Raw genomic sequence first — 16,289 nt, forward strand, 5'->3', positions numbered from 1 at the left:
TATATATGGTAGAACTCATCAGTGAAATCATTGGCTCCTAGATTTTTCTTTACTTTTTTTTTGGTACTGGAGATCCAACTCAGGACCTTGTGCTTGCAAGGCAGGCAGAGGAACCACTAAGCTAAATATCCGGCCCCTTTTACTTTCTTTTTTGTTGTTGTTGTTTTGGTTATTTGAGCCAGGGTCTCACTATGTAGTTCAGTATATGGTAGAACTCATCAGTGAAATCATTGGCTCCTAGATTTTTCTTTACTTTTTTTTTGGTACTGGAGATCCAACTCAGGACCTTGTGCTTGCAAGGCAGGCAGAGGAACCACTAAGCTAAATATCCGGCCCCTTTTACTTTCTTTTTTGTTGTTGTTGTTTTGGTTATTTGAGCCAGGGTCTCACTATGTAGTTCAGGATGGCCTCAAACTCACAGCGATCCTCCTGCCTCAGTCTCCCAAGTGCTGGGATTAGAAATGTGTGCCACCATGCCCAGCTTGGATTTTTCTTTAATGCAGCGATGTTTATTACTGATTTAATCTTATAGTAGCTATGGTCCATCCAGATTTTCTCCTTGTCCTCTACTTCCCCCTCGTCTTATGCTTCTCTCCTCTCCTTCTGTTTGGTGCTGGGGATTGAGCTCAGGGCCTCACACACCCTAGGCACACATTCTACCATTGAGCCTACACCCCACACCCAGGATGTTTCATGTTTTTAGGATTTATCTGGGTAGGTTGTATATCTCTAGGAATCGGTACATTTCAATTCGGTTGTCCAATTGTGGGTGTACAACGATTCATAGCCCTGTCTTATAATTCTTTTCATTCCAGTAAAATGAGTAATGCCCCACTCTTCTGATTTTAGTAATCTGAATCTTTTCTTTCTTAGTCACTCTAGTTAAGTTTGTTGATCTTCTTAAACATTTAGTTTTATTGTTAAAATGTAAATAAATCTTTTTTTCAGCTAGCTTTGGATTTTCTATGTCTTAAAGACGTAAATTAGGTTAACTTGAGCTCTTCCTTCTTTTCTTCCATTTTTATTTTTGGTACTGGGGGTCAAACTCAGGTCCTTGCATTTGAGAGGTAGGTGACACTACTGAGCTAAATCCCCAGCCCTCTTCCTTCTTTTTTTAATGTAAATATTCATAGCTACTAATTTTCCTCCACTATTGTTTTTGCTACATCCCATAACTTCTGGAATGTTGTGTTTTCATTTTCATCCTTGAAGTATTTTCTGACTTCCTTTATGATTTCGACTTGTTGGGGTTTTTTTTAATGAATGTGTTGTTTGATATTCACATAATTATGAATTTTCCAGTTGTTTTGGATTAGAAAAGATACTTTGTATAATTTTGGTACTAACATATGGTTTCTACTGGGGAATAATCCATATGCATTTGACAAAAATGTGTATTCTGCTTTTGTTGTGTAGAGTATATGTCTGTTATGTCCCATTGGTTAATACTGTTAAAGTCCTGTATTTCTTTATCGACTGTCTAGTTATTCTATCTAGTATTAAAGAGGGGCACTGAAATCTACCTCATACCCTTCTGGACTCCATGACTTCTAAGAAATCAGTAGAGCTTATTGAAGATCTCTTGTACATAAAAAATAATCTTTTTCTTGCTTTAAAGATTCTCCTTGGGCTCATGGGCGCCATTGAGGAAGCATTGTTAGTCTCTCTTCCGACTGCTGTCACGTCTAAGTCAGAGTCTCCTAAGGAGCCCAAACAGCTGCAGAAGCTCTTCATCAGACGGCTGAGCTTTGAAACAACAGATACAACAGATGAGTCTGAGAAGCCATTTTGAACAATGGGGAACACTCTCTGACTGTGTGGTAATGAGAGATCTGAACACCAAGCGCTCCAGGGGCTTTGGGTTTGTCACTCACACCACTGTGGAAGAGGTTGATGCAGCCATGAATGCAAGGTCACACAAAGTGAATGGAAAAGTTGTGGAACCAAAGAGACCTGTCTCAAGAGAAGAGTCTCAAAGACCAGGTGCCCAATTAACTGTGAAGATCTCTGTTGGTGGTATTGAAGAAGATACTGAAGAACATCACCTATGAGATTAATTTGAACAGTATGGAAAAACTGAAGTGATTTAAGTCATGACTGACCGTGGCAGTAGGAAGAGGGGCTTTGCTTTTGTAACCTTTGATGACCATGATTCTGTGGATAAGACTGTAGTTCAGAAATACCATACTGTGAACGGCCACAACTGTGAAGCGAGGAAAGCCCTGTCCAAACAGGAGATGGCTAGTGCTTCATCTTGCCAAGACGTGGAAGAGGTTCTGGAAATTCTGGTGGTGGCCATGGAGGTGGTTTTGGTGGCAATGACAATTTTGGTCATGGAAGAAACTTCAGTGGTTGAGGTGGTTTTAGTGGCAGTGTGGGGGAGATGGATATGGTGGCAGTGGGGATGGCTACAATGGATTTGGTAATGATAATGGTTATAGAGGAGGTGGCCCTGGTTACTCTGGAGAAAGCAGAGGCTATGGAAGAGGTGGACAGAGTTATGGAAACCAGGGCAGTGGCTATGGCAGGAGTGGCAGCTATGATGATAAGGAAAACTTTTATAAATAACAAAAACCTATAAAGTGTTGCAATGTAAAGTGGCTTCTACTGTCTCTAACAGCAGTTTGTTTGTTTAGCTCAAAACTTATAGGCACCGAAGACACTAATTACTGAATGAGGCATTTGGTCTGACCCTGAGATATCAGGGCACATCAAGGTTTTGGGCTCCCAGTGAGACTGAAGCCACCTGATCACAAAAATGTCAAGATAAAAAGGACCATTGTCAACACTCCCTCCCGTGATCCTGAATACCCCCTTCCTATGGGCTAGAATAGATAACTAGGTGAATCTTAAAGGTAAACTTCCCAACTGCAAAGAACTGTCAAAATGAAATGTAACCACCCAAATGAAGTCAAGGCTGTAAAACCCTATAAAAGGAGGTGTTGTAACCCAGTGGGTTGTCGATCCAGGATGGCTTACATGCGATTGACCCTTATTGATGAGTAAATTTATTATTTTACTTCCATTCTGCTGCCTCTGTGTGTCACTTACTGATTCCTTCTGTAACAATGACAGCTATAACAATGGAGGAGGCAGAGGCGGCTTTGGCAGTGGCAGTGGAAGCAGTTTCGGAGGTGGTAGAGGCTACAATGATTTTGGCAATTACAACAATCAGTCTTCAAGTTTTAGACCTATGAAGGGAGGAAAATTTGTGGAGGCAGAAGCTCTGGGCCCTGTGGTGGTGGAGGCCAATACTTTGCCAAACCACAAAATCAAGGTAGCTATAGCAGTGGCAGAAGGTTGTAATACTGCCAGGAAACAAAGCTTAGCAGGAGAAGAGAGCCAGAGAAGTGACAGGGAAGCTACAGGTTACAACAGATTTGTGAACTCAGCCATCCACAGTGGTGGCAGGGCCTAGCTGCTACAAAGAAGACATGTTAAATAACGGAGGGTGGAGTGGGTGAAGGGAGGGCAAGGGTGTGGAGAAAAAATGAGAACCAAGATCTGTCATGTAAAGGTGCAAGATCCCAATGCTGAATGTAACTGTACTGTATACTTAAAAAATATAAAAAAAAAAAAAAAAAAAAAAAAAAAAAAAAAAAGACGTGTTTTAGACAATACTTGTGTATGGGCAAAAAACTCGAGGACTATGTTTGTGACTAATTGCATAACAGGTTATTTTAGTTTCTGTACTATGGAAAGTGTAAAGCAATCTATCAAAGGGTTTTAATAAAGACTTTTTTGCACCCATGCTGTTGATTGCTAAATGTAATAGTCTGATCATGACACTAAATAAATGTCTTTTTAAAAAATAAATAAATAAAGATTCTTCTTGGGCTGGGAATTTAGCTAAGTGGTTCTGCCACCTGCCTCACAAGCACAAGGACCCGAGTTCGATCCCCAGTACCAAAAAAAAAATTCTCTTTGAAGGCCAGGTGTGCTAGTGCACACCTGTAACCCCAGCACTTGGAAGGCTGAGGCAGAGGACTGCCATGAGTTCAAGGTCAGCCTGGGCTATATGGTGAGTTTAAGGCCACTCTGAACTACTACCAAGCAAGATCCTGTCTCAAAAAAAAAAAAAAAAAAAAAATTCTCCTTCAGGGGTGGTAAGGCTCTTTGTAGAGGACTTGCCTAGATTGCATAAGAACCTGAGTTTGATCACCAGCACCATTAATTTTGTCTTTGGATTTTCAATAGTTTGATTATAATGTTTAATGGTGCAGGTCTTTCTTGGTCAACCCTACATGGATTTCATTGATCTTCTTTGATTTATAGTTTCCTGGCTTTTCTCAATTCAGGGTAGGTTTTGGTCTTTCTTTGAGTAGTTTTCTGTCCTTTTATTCCCTCCTGCCACTTCCCTAATGCCTAGTAGGTCCTTCTTACACTGTCCCAGAGTTCTTTTGGATCTGTTCACTTTTCATTCTTTTAAAAAATCTGTTCGCTCCTCAAGCAAGGTTATTCCACACATATTATTTTCAAGTTTGCTGATTCTCTCTTCTGCCTCTTAAGAATCATCAGTTGAATCTTTCTACTGAATTTTTCCATTTAGTTATTGTATTTTTTAGCTCCAGAATTTGTTTGGATCCTTTTCATAATTTCTCTTTATTCTCATTTTATTCATGCATAACATCCCCAACTTTCCTTAGTTCTTTGTCCATGTTTTCCTTTAGCTCTCTGAGCATTTTTCAGATACTTGTTTCAAAACTTTTGTCTAGCTGGGCATAGTGGTGCATGTCTGTAATTCTAGCATTCTGGGAAGCTGAGGCAGGAGGATTGTAAATGTGAGTCCCACCTGAGCAACTTAGAAACTTAGTGAGACCATGTCTCAAAAATTAAGAAAAAGCGCGGGAGGCTGGTGATGTAGCTCAGCATGAAGGCCCTGGGTTCATTCCCCAGTACCACCAAAATAAATAATTAGTCTATTAAATGTCTTTAGGTAGTTTCTAACATTTCAGCTTCTTCTTCTGAATAGGCTCTATTAAAAAATAAATAAAGATTCTCCTTGGACTGGGGATTTAGCTCAGTGGTTCTGCCACCTGCCTCGCAAGCACAAGGACCCGAGTTCGATCCCCGGTACCAAAAAAAAATTCTCTTTGAAGGCCAGGTGTGCTAGTGCACACCTGTAACCCCAGTGGTGTTATCAGGCAACTGCCCATAAGAGCTTCTTTGCAAAGCTTTTCTTTTGGGGGGGTGAAAAACCAGCCCTTCCCAGCCTTTATACACCAGGTCTGTGCCACAGATGTCCCTCACTAATGAGCAAGCCATATTTTAAGGCTGGAGAAAGCTAATTCTTCTCATATCTTTGCAGAGCATGCAGCTCACTTGGAGCTGTGGAGCTTTTTCATCTCCCTCTCCACATGGCTTTTGTATGTCTTGATTTCCTAGATTCACCCCACCTTCTCCTCAGGGCCTACAGGGTCTATTTTTTCCAACTGTTACAGTTTAGATCTAGAATGTCTCCCAAAAGCCTCACATGTTCAGGGTTGGGAATGTGGGAAGTTGACTGGATCGTGAGTTTACAGCTGAATGTGCTGGTAGGAGGTGGGTGTAGTTGGAAGGAGGTCACTGGGTGTGACCTGGAAGGGTGCATCTCCCTCTGTAGTTCCTCCTGGCTCTGCTTCCTGGCCACCATGAAGTGAGCAGCTTTCCTCCTCCGGGCCCTTCCACCTGCCTTTGCTGCCTTGGAGCTGGCTGACCGTGGACTGAATCATCTACAAATCTGAGTTAAAATGAATGTCTCTTCCTTCCATTGTAGGTGTTGGGCACTGTGTTTCAGTGACAGGAAAGTGACGTAGACATCACCTACGTCATCTTGTTCCTGCATCTGCAGGTCCTCATCTCCTGTAGCTTTATGAGCAGTGCCTGCCGCTTCCCAATGCTATATCTTTCCAGAGCTCCAATCAGACAAAGTAGAAACCAGTTCTTTTTTTTTTTTTTGAGACAGGGTCTCACTACGTAGTTGAGACTGACCTGGAACTCACTATGTAGCCCAGGCTGGTCTTGAACTCATAGGAATCCTTCTGCCTCAGCCTCCCGAGTGCTGGGATTACAGGCGTGCACCACCACGCCCGGCCAGAAACCAGTTCTTTAGGTGGTGTTATCAGGCAGCTGCCCATAAGAAAAATCCAATTTAAAGGAGGAAAGATTTATTCATGGTTTCAAGTGTGTCTGTGGCCACTTGTCTCTGCTGCTCCTGGGCCTGTGGAGAGGCAGAAATGCAGCAGAAGGGGATGGCAGAGGGAAGCTACTCACCCACAGCAGCCAGGAAGCAGGACAGAGCCAGAGGCGAGGGGGGCGCGGAGAAGATATAAACAGTCCCAGAACCATGACTGGGCCCTGCCTCCAGCTTCCATCACCTCCCTGTAATGCCACGGATTATGCATCCACTGTGAGGTGAGAGCTCACAATCCAGTCACCTTCCAAGAGCCTACTGCTGGCAGTCAAGCCCCATGAGCCATATTTGGATCCAGCCAGCAGACAGGTCAAACATCGCAAATACCGCATTCTGCTCGCCCCCAGTTTGAGGGAGACTGAGAAGCTGTGCGGTTACCTTCTCCAGAGCAAGAAGGCACCGTGTTTGGGGAGCAAGAGTGAGTAAAACTGCTGCAAATTTTCCTACTGCTTTCAATATGGCTTTTTCTTTCCATTTTTTGTGGTACTGGAGATTGAACCCAGGTCCTCATGCATGCTAGGCCAGCACTCTTACCACACAGCTACATCCCCAGCCCTTTTTGTTAAGGAGACTGTTGCCCAGCCAGGCATGGAACTTGCTATCCTCCTGACTCCACCTCCTGAGTAGCTGCGATCACAGGTGTACACCACTGTGTTTGGTAATTGTGGCTTTTTCTTGACTGGCCATTTGCTGGCTTCCTGTAGAACTCTGTTTGTCCTGCAGGAAAGCAGACCACACTGACTGTGGGGAAGACTACTAGTGGATAAGGAACCTTCTGGCCATGAGTGGTGGCACATGCCCATAATCCCAGCACTCAGAAGGCTGAGGAAGGAAGATCACTGTGAATTCAAGGCCAGCTAGGGTACGTGGCAAGACCATGTCTCAAGAAAAACAACAACAACAAAAGAAACACTCACTTCCTGACTCCAGAACTTTTTACTAAGGGCCAGCAACTGCAGCCTCTGCCTGAGCTCTGAAGTTTTGCTGGAACAGTCCCACTCATCTGTTTATGTCCTGTCACTGCAACAGATGTTCTGTGGTCTGCAAAGGCTGAAACATGGACCATCTGGCCATTTCCATGAAGTGTTGCTGACTCCTTATCTAAACAAAACTGTGAGGGCTGAAGGGGCTCGGGAGGCTGCTCCTCCTCAGTCATAACACTGAATAATGGCCAAGGTGACAGTGACAGACAGTTCCTCGAGGACAGAGTACCAAGGTAAAAACTGAAAAGGTTCCAATGTATGGTGTCAGGATAACTGGACACCCACAGGCAAAAGAATGAAGTTGAACTCAAACAATTGATAAAAATTAACCCTTAGCTAGGCATGGTGGGGCAGACCTGTAACCCTGGCTGCTAGGGAGAATGAGGCAGGACGATCCCTAGAAGTTCCAGAACAACCTGTAATACACAGTGAGACCCTGTCTCAACAAAAACAAGTAACAACAACAACAAATTCAATAAATAAGGAAAAACAACTGAAGGAGGAAGGAGTCATTTCTACAAAGGGCACTGGAACAACTGGGCACCCATATGCATTAAAAAAAAGGGGGGCCAGGGATTTAGCTGTGGTTCTGCCACATGCCTTGCAAGTGCAAGCTCAAGGTCCCGAGTTTGGTCCCAGTACCAAAAAAAATTACAAAAAGAGTATCCAGACACAGGCCTTACACCTTTCTGGAACCAGGGATCAAGCTCAGGACCTTGCACTTGCAAGGCAGGTACCGTACCACTAAGCTAAATCCCCAGCCCTTGTTTTCTTTTTAAAGAATAAAAGTCACATGTGGTCAAGACTTCAAACTGTTTAGGATAGGAAATGAAAACTGAGCTCCCAGGTTACTCTGCTCTCATCCTCTCATCACCTATGACCCTGATTCAGTTTCTTACGTAAAATAGGAGTTCTCTTTCTGAAACATTTATTATGAATGTGATCCAAATATTACATACAATATATGTTTCTTGTAAAGGTTAAGTCTTCCAGGGCCTGGTTTAGTAAAATACTGAGGCTAAATTCAGGTCCCAGATATAAAACAAAAATTTCAAAAGAATTTAGAATAGCCAACTTTTTTTAAAAAAATCATACATTTTAGCTTTTTAAGTCAGATGTCATTTTATTTCTCAGTCTATGACAATGCAAACTGTCTTCCAAAAAAGGCAAAGTTTGGCAACATCTGGAAACAATGTATCACTAACTAGTGTAAGCCTTAAATCCATCAAGGGAAACCATCTAACACATTTCTAATAAGGTTAAAAGAGAAATGGCGACAGGTACAATACATCAACAGCTCTGAGCAGATCCCCAGACTCCAGAGAGATTTAACCCTAAACCTGTGGCTCTCAGCACTGCCTGTAAAGACTTCAGCTACTCTGTGCACGACAGTAAATCATCAACTGCTGGGGGTGAGCAGGTTTACAAAGGGGCAGGAAGTAACTCACGTTATAGCACTGAAAACATGTGATCTTAGACAACATGAGTACAACTGGAAGATTAATGTTCACGGGCACTTCGTCCCCAAATAAGGAATGGTGAAGGAGGAGATGGGCAACCACGTGCCTTCGAACACTAAACTTTTCAAAGCCTGAATATGAAAAGCTCTTCACGTGGTAGTTATTATTTTAAATTAAAAAAAGGATGCAACCTTGTAATAGCAAATTCAAATTCTTATTAGTTGGTCCAGGTTTTCCTGCTCTGTTCATGAAAGAACTGCCTACTGGTGTTCCCTTTAAAGGCGGGAATGATTTTGGCTTGCTGGTCTCTCACTGGCCCCCTGGTGGCTGCCAGCACAGGACAGGAAACAGGTGGTCAGAAAGACCCCGAGTCTGTGCCCATCAACAACCCCTCACAGAAGGCCGGCCAGGCCCAGGCTTTCCTCCTCTATTTTCCCATCTCCACTGCCAAGGAAATTCCCTCAGGTGAGAGCTCCGTGGCTCACCCTAACCACCACAACTGTTCAGGGCTCTGGGTTCTCTTAGTGCAGCTCCCACCAACAGCCTGAGGAAAGCAGATGAACTTGATCACCACGCAGCTCAGCAGAGGCCACACAGGCCTCCCACAAGCGGTAAAGGCCAGTCTCTCTTCTTCCTCTGGCTCTCGCCAGATAACCACACCTGACTTCATGTCTCTTCTCCCCAAGGCCCAAACATCCATTCACTGTATTTCTGTGATTTCCCCAACTAACCAGGAAAACGGGCCTGTTGGGATGGAAGGAAGGGGCAGCCAGCCCGGTGCTCCTCTAGGCTGGGCCTTCTTCCTCCATCACCACGTTGCTGCTGGCATTCGTCTCCTGCTCCACCTCCAGCTCAGCAGGCAGGATGCTGGCGACAGTGTGAAGAAGCTCTTCGATCTGCTCCTCCTCGGTGAACCGCTCTTCTGTCTCCTCCACCATCTGCACAGGAGAGAAGACACTGCTGTTGGGAGACCTGAGCTTCCCGGCCTGCGGCCCAATACAGCCGCCCAGGCGGAGGGTGGCACCTGGGTCCCCAGGTCTTCTCTACCCCGGTTCCACAGCTGGGCGAAGCCAGCGTGCTTAGCCCATGCAAATGCTGAAAATGGGCACAAGGAAAAAGAACACCCTGGCTGTCCTGTCGCCATCCGCATCCACACCGAGAAGGGGATACTGTACATACAAAGTCACCTCCGGGGGTGAAGTGACACACCCTACACTTTCCATCTTAGAGCAAACACATCACGCCGAAGCGAACTCTGTGATTGGAATCCCAAGCCCGGCTGTCCAAATCTAAAGCCATCACTGAACACATTCTCTGCTCTGTGTGGTCTGCCTCTAACTGTACCCAGGGCCAAGTGCCTGTGGCACTATGCGAGCCGGGTCAGCCCCTCGAGGGGGAACTTATAAGTCAGTGCTTGCAAGAGCGTGCGCGTGGGACTGGGGCACGGCTCCTCAAGACTGCGCATGCTCCGAGTCAACTCTACCTGTGGACACAGAAATGTACAAGGTTGACCTAGGAGGGCCGCCCACAGAGTCAAATGTTGAAGCGTGCGAAGATATGTCTGCGCGCTAGAGACCCGAAGGATCCAGCCAGGTGAGGGCCTGGAGCCCACACCCCGGACAAGTCCACATAAGGAGCCAAAGGATCGAGATGGAAGACAGAGGGCTGCGTGGGAGGCTGAACAGTCGCCCTAAAAGCTAGAGAGTTTGCGCCGGCAGAAGGCTGGTGCTGGGGGCTGAAGAATGTGCGCCGAAGCCAGGGGACAACGCCCAAGGGGAAGGCAGAGAACGTAACTCCACCAAAGAGAACAGCTGAAGCTCCTCCGAGAAGATCAGCTGAAACCCTTCTCCTTCAGTTGTTTCGACAACAGTTCCCCTTAGAGGGGTCTTCCGTGACTCCCTTCAGCTGGGCGTCCCACTCAAGGTGACCATAACCAGTGACCCACCACAGTGGGGCTGGAGAAGGTGAGCGCAGTGGGGTGTCCCTTAGAGGGGACACCGGGACCCTGGCCCCACTTCTGCTTCCCAGCTGCCATGAGGTGTGCAGCCTGCCCTGTGCTGTATGCTTCCACCCGGATGAGCGGCCACAGGTCAGGCAACAGGCACAGGCAACCATGGACTGAAACTGAGCCAAAATGAATCCTTCCTCCTCACAAAGTGAGTATCTTAGGTGTTCTGTCCCACAGCGGAGAGCTGACCAGGATGCTCCATGTGGCCTTGGTCACCTCCTGAGGGTGCAGAACACTGCCTAGCACAGGCCCTCCTAAGTGTTTCCTGACATGGTCCAGAAGACACCCACAGGCAAGAACCAGCTTTCTCAGCCTTCCAATTCTGAACACAGCATAGCCAATCGCCCTTTGAAAGCCATATTTTTACTTAAACTTGTTCACATTACCCAAGCAATCTCAAATCTGGCAATTGGTACCAGAAGGAATTCCAGACGTAAAATCCTGGGACATTTAAATAAAGCAAGGATAGATGGGCATGGTGGTGCATGTCTATCCCAGCACTACTTGGGAGGCTGAGGCAGGAGGACCACTGCAAGTTTGAGGCTAGCCTCGGCTACACATTGAGTTCAAGACCAGCCTAAACTACATAGTGAGATCCTGTCTCAAAAAATAAATAAATAAATAAAAATAAGGCAAGGTAGAGGCCAGGCTTAAGATATTGGAAAGCACCTCAGTGGACAGACTCATTTTATAGATGATGGTACAGAAATTACAAGACCTGTCTAAGGCACACCACCAAATCGTGGGAAAATACTGCTCCTTCATCCAACCCAGCCACAAACCATTTCCACAACCAGAGAAATCTTCAGTATCCTACACAGAGATGCCCTAAGTAAACCAAGGAGTAATACTTCCCATCATGCTGTCTAACACAATAGCCACTTTCTACAGAGTCAATGGCTTAGTAAAATGTAACTTCTTTATTGATCAGGAAACAACATTCATAAAATGTTTTTAAAATCAAATGTGCAAAATCAGGGCCTGCAAAGCAGTAATCTCATACAAACTGCCCCTAAAGAATGAAGGAAGTACAAGGGAAATATCCAATTTCATTCTTTGATCTAAAAAAACCAGAATGTTGCCAAGTTTCTGAATAAGCGGTGTAAACAGCTAACAGACCATACTGGTGCAGAGCGCCAGTTTATCTGTGCGCTTTGGTAGGCAGTGCCGGGGGTGGAACCAGGGCCCCGCACATGCTCGGCAAGTGCTGTACCACTGAGCCACAGCCCAGCCTGAGTGCCCCACAGCACATGAGGCCTAACCAGGTTCCCTGCCCCTAGAGCTTCTCTATCTCCACACGCAGCGTCAGGACAGTGACGGAATAGGCAGAGGCTCGGTGTTGGGGCTCAGCAAACAGAGCCAGCGTCTTTGAACCGAATGCTAGCTCCTGCTGGACAGCAGACCCTATTGCTTCCACCTATCACACATGAGACAGCTGTCTTCCAGGCAGAGGCCGCTTCCTGCCTTGGGAACACACTGTGATTGGGCATCAGCCACAAGCATTCTCAGCAAAGGGGCAGCAGCTCTCTAATTTGGACCAATTTGGTTAACAGCTTTAGCAGCACCCAGTCCCAAGGACTAAGTATAGTCAGGAACTCGTTCTTCCTCTAAGATTCCCAGTAACAGGAAGAAAACCTACGCTGCCTGAGGCTAAATTAAATATACATACAAGAACAAAAAAATGTGAAAAAGTATACATAAAAGGGAAACTTTCAGAAATCAAAAACTTTCTGAGCCTCTTGGATTCACAGATAAAAGCCAACTATGTCATTCTGCACCCTTCCTTCCCCACGTAGGAGTAAGCCACATTCAGAGCCCACCTTGACGTCCTCAGACACCGAAGGCTGTTTATGTTGTCCAGAACGCTAAGGCAAGTGTCATGACAAGTGTGCCCCATGTATGAACACTGCACTGACCTAGGCTGTCAGCTGGATTGCTGAATACCCGCATTCTGACTGCTGCACTAATGCACTGCTCTCCTCAGCAGGACACAGGCTCTATCTAATGCAGGCCCAGTAGCCCTGTTCACAAATCTGATATACTCCAAACTCCAAGCCTTTAAAAAAAATGTAATACAGTAGTGGTTTGATCCATGCCTCACATATACCAGGAAAACACTCTGTCACTGACCTACATCCCTAGTTGTTTTTTTTTTTGGTACCAGAGATCAAATACAGGACCTTGTGCTTAAGACAGGTATGGTGCCACTGAACTAAATCCCTGACTCCCAGCTCTTTTTATTTTCTCTTGGGATAGGATCTCACTAAACTGCCTAGTCTGGCCTCAAATTTGCAACCCTCCTGCTTCAGCCTCCTGAGTAGCTGAGATCAAGGTGTACACCTCTGCTCAGATCTGAAACTTTGCAAGCATGACATGACACCTCAAGTGAGAGATTCTACCGATCTCATGACCAGTCCAAGTCAAAATGCAGGCACTGTATGAAAGTACTTCGGTCTATATGAATAAGGTAAACATTAAACAGAAAGGAATTTTGTGTTAAGACTTGAGTCCCATCCCAAAGATAGCCCATTATATATACAGATGTTTCTTTAAAAATCTAAATCCTTGTGGTCCCAAGCATCTTGAATAAGGGATACTCAGCCATAGTACCAGCAATCCCATCCAGCTATGGATGTTCACTTTACCTCTCTTCTGGGCACATTGGGGCCTGAACCCAGGACCTTCCCACTGAGCTATCTTCAGCCCTTTTTTATTTTGAGACAGACTCTTGCCAAGTTGCTAAGTTGCCCAGGCTGGGCATGAATGTGTGCTCCTCCTGCCTCAGCCTCCCAGAGTCGTGACTGAGATTACAGGTGCAGGTGGTGACTTTACCTCATCTCTCTGAACATCAGCTTTCTCTAAATGAAATGAAAGCAAAGCCTACTGTGGGCACCAAGTAAGAACACGGGTTGGTGTTCTGTAAGCCAGAGGCTTCAACAGTGCATAGTCACTAAGTTACTAACAGGCCTTGATGGCAGTGCTGCTCAGGACAGTAGCTATGGGTCACAGGGCTCACTGCCTTGGCTTCAGGCCCGAGAGCTCAGATATCCTTCCACACGAACCCACCCCAGGATGTGGGGGGTCACACAGCCACCACTATTCCTTAAGGCCCTGAGTCAGCAGCAGGGACAGAAGATCACAGCAAACCATGGCAGAGGCTTAGTGAACGGAGAACACGAACCCTCAGCCTCCAAAAGATGCACACAACTCCTGACTGGACACTAACAAAGGTGACACAGGGCTGCTTTTGTGGATAAGGGAGCACACAGGGAAGTTCTCAGGTCATCTGCACTCTCCCACTGTGGGAAGCCATTTCTTATCCCTCCCTAGTGGGAAGACACTGTTCCGAGCCCTGGGAAATGGTCTGCCACCTTTTGTAGCCAAATCCCAGGGAGGAGGATCTGGATGTGAAATGGTGCAACTACTAGGAAGTGAGTTTTTATGAAGGTCGTCTGCTGGGTGCTACCCTTACCTCTCTTCCTGCCAGGTGTGCCGGTGAAGCTCAGCATCACCCTACCTGGACTAGGGACACTAGAGTGCTGAGGAGTGAGTGCTACTTTTGGGTGGGCTTCCAGGGGCAAATCCGCTCTCAGTGTGGTGGCAAAATCCAGCTGGCTAAGGTCACAGCACGATGCCCACCAGCCCGGGGCAGGGTTAGACACACCCCACCTCTCCGCAGACGCCAGCACTCCAGGCACTCTGCCCTCTGAGCTCCCTGAATCCCAGGGTCCGGCCTCAGCATCTCTGGACCTAGACTGAGCTGTGCTGCTGGTAGTCCTGGGTCCAGCTCTGCGGGGCTCAGCTTCCACCATCTCAGAAGCTGCTCCCTGGTAAACCAAGTCAAGCCCTCTGCCTCTCTCAGAACCCTGACTACTGCACCAGGCCAAAGCACACGGCAGGAGGAGAGGAAAGGCTCTGAGAAGACCCTAAGCAGCCACTCAGCTACACTGGAAAATACGCGTCCCTATAATGGATGCCAGGGTGAGGGCGTGAGAAGGACAGCCTGTGGCTCCGAGGACCCCAGAGGCAGCGAATCTTTGCAAGCACTGAGAGCTCTCGGCAGACTCTGTGGTGAGGTCACGCTGCCCTCCCTGTCTCCTCTCTCCATCTGTCCCTCAGTCATGGATAACATATGCTGCTGATTAAAGCTGGAGAAGACACAACATGTGATCTTTAACCAGAGGGAAAGGGACTGGTTTCCTGCTGTTTTGTTTATTTTTCTCTCCTGTAAGTTTAATCTCCAACAGTCTAATGTATGGGAACAATAGGATACAAACAGAGGGACCTCTACTTAGCCGAAAGGCCAGTTCCCCTGGAAAGGCACCCTTTATGGAAGGAGTTTTTCTAATTTAATTTGGCTGTATTCTGAAGGACAGCAACAACGAAGGTAATGAAGGCTTTAGGCAAAATTTAACTATTAGCCTTGAAAAAAAAATTCAGTAAGAAACTAAAGATCATAGGTATTTTTGGCCATTTTCTTCCAGGCTTTTCTAAAGTAAAACTTGACAAAGAGCTGAGTATTTCTGAAACTGACTTTGGAAACTGCTTTCTCAGAGATTTTCAATGGCAGTTAGAAAACCTGCTGTCTGCCTGTGCAGTAGAAGGACCTGCCACAGGGAGCCAACAGAGAGTGGCCACCCCTGTGTCACTGTCGGTCACTGCACACTCTCCTAACTGCACCTGGCCGTACTTCCCACATCTTATGCAGTGACAGCAGCTTGGGCTTCCCAGGGCAGACAGAGGCTGCACCAGGTGGTTTCATGCAGAGGACAGAGGGAGGGAGGGGCAAGTGGCCAGGTGCTGGAGGGACACTTGTCAGCAAGGAGATGGGCAGGGAGGGAAGTGCAAGAGCTGGTTTAGGAAAGGATGAAAACTACTGCCTCACCAGAGGGACAGGAGATGGAGCAAGAGGAGATGGACCTGAACTGCAACAAAGGGAAGGGTGCCAGGTTTCTGGTGTGTAGCCTGAGCAGGAGGTACAGGAGCAAAGCTGTAGGAGAGAAAGCGCATGCGCACTGCTAACCGGAAATGGCTGCAGCAGCCATGTGCCAGCAGGAGAGCACCCACCCGTGCCGCGGGCTTCCTGCCTTGGGAACAACGGGTTGGCAACAGCCCTGCGGGGAGCCAGAGGACACAAAGCTGCCAAGATCCATGGAGACATTCAGCTTCCCGAGGCCCAGGTCAGCAGGCTCAGAGCTGAGGTCTGTGAGACTCGAGTGGACATGGGGCACCTATTCCCGGTCGCAGTTCCGCGGCTCCCCCACTCACCAGTTGGATCTCCACAGCAGTCACCGGCCTGTGGTTCAGCAGCTGCAGCTTTTCAGCTCTGCCAAAGACAAATACAAAGCATTTAAAACTGCAGTCTACAAGGATCTTGGGTCTTGACCAAGCTGAATTAGAAAAACACTTTGTCAGATAAAAAATGGGAGCACCACTGTGACATGGTCCTCAGCTGCTTCAACTGTAAAACAAGGGAAGGGACACAGGACAGTAAACGCCAGAGCCCGACAGTGCCAACAGCTAGAGCCCTATAAAGCAGAGACAGGATGCAGCGAAGGGAAGTGCAGGGCTGGTTTGTTCACTTGATCTTGACAACTTTTTCTTTCTTTTTTTTTTTTTTTTTGGTACCAGGAATCGAACTCAGGACCTTGCACTTTTGAGGCATG

The 16,289-nt window shown here is 46.6% G+C and overlaps 1 protein-coding gene and 1 pseudogene across 2 annotated transcripts in view; one reads left to right on the plus strand and one right to left on the minus strand.

Moving 5' to 3' along the window:
* The window catches only part of Crcp (CGRP receptor component), a 51,790-nt gene that overhangs the window by 4,241 nt on the left and 31,260 nt on the right, over window positions 1-16,289 (minus strand). The window contains exons 5-6 of one of the 2 annotated variants that reach the window (XR_004517691.1): window positions 15,892-15,949; window positions 9,347-9,553 (exon numbers count right to left, since the gene is read on the minus strand). Coding sequence is in view for 1 of the 2 variants with exons in the window: in XM_033764906.1 (XP_033620797.1) it covers window positions 9,401-9,553; window positions 15,892-15,949 (211 nt within the window). In the remaining variant the exon portion in view is untranslated. Of the gene's footprint in view, window positions 1-8,310; window positions 9,554-15,891; window positions 15,950-16,289 lie in introns of those variants that run through there. The other variant, XM_033764906.1, reaches the window with a different exon arrangement.
* LOC104862769 lies at window positions 1,634-3,306 on the plus strand (annotated as a pseudogene).

Source organism: Fukomys damarensis, unplaced genomic scaffold (genome assembly GCF_012274545.1).
Source record: "Fukomys damarensis isolate Sample0158 unplaced genomic scaffold, DMR_v1.0_HiC HiC_scaffold_17, whole genome shotgun sequence".
NCBI lineage: Eukaryota > Metazoa > Chordata > Mammalia > Rodentia > Bathyergidae > Fukomys > Fukomys damarensis.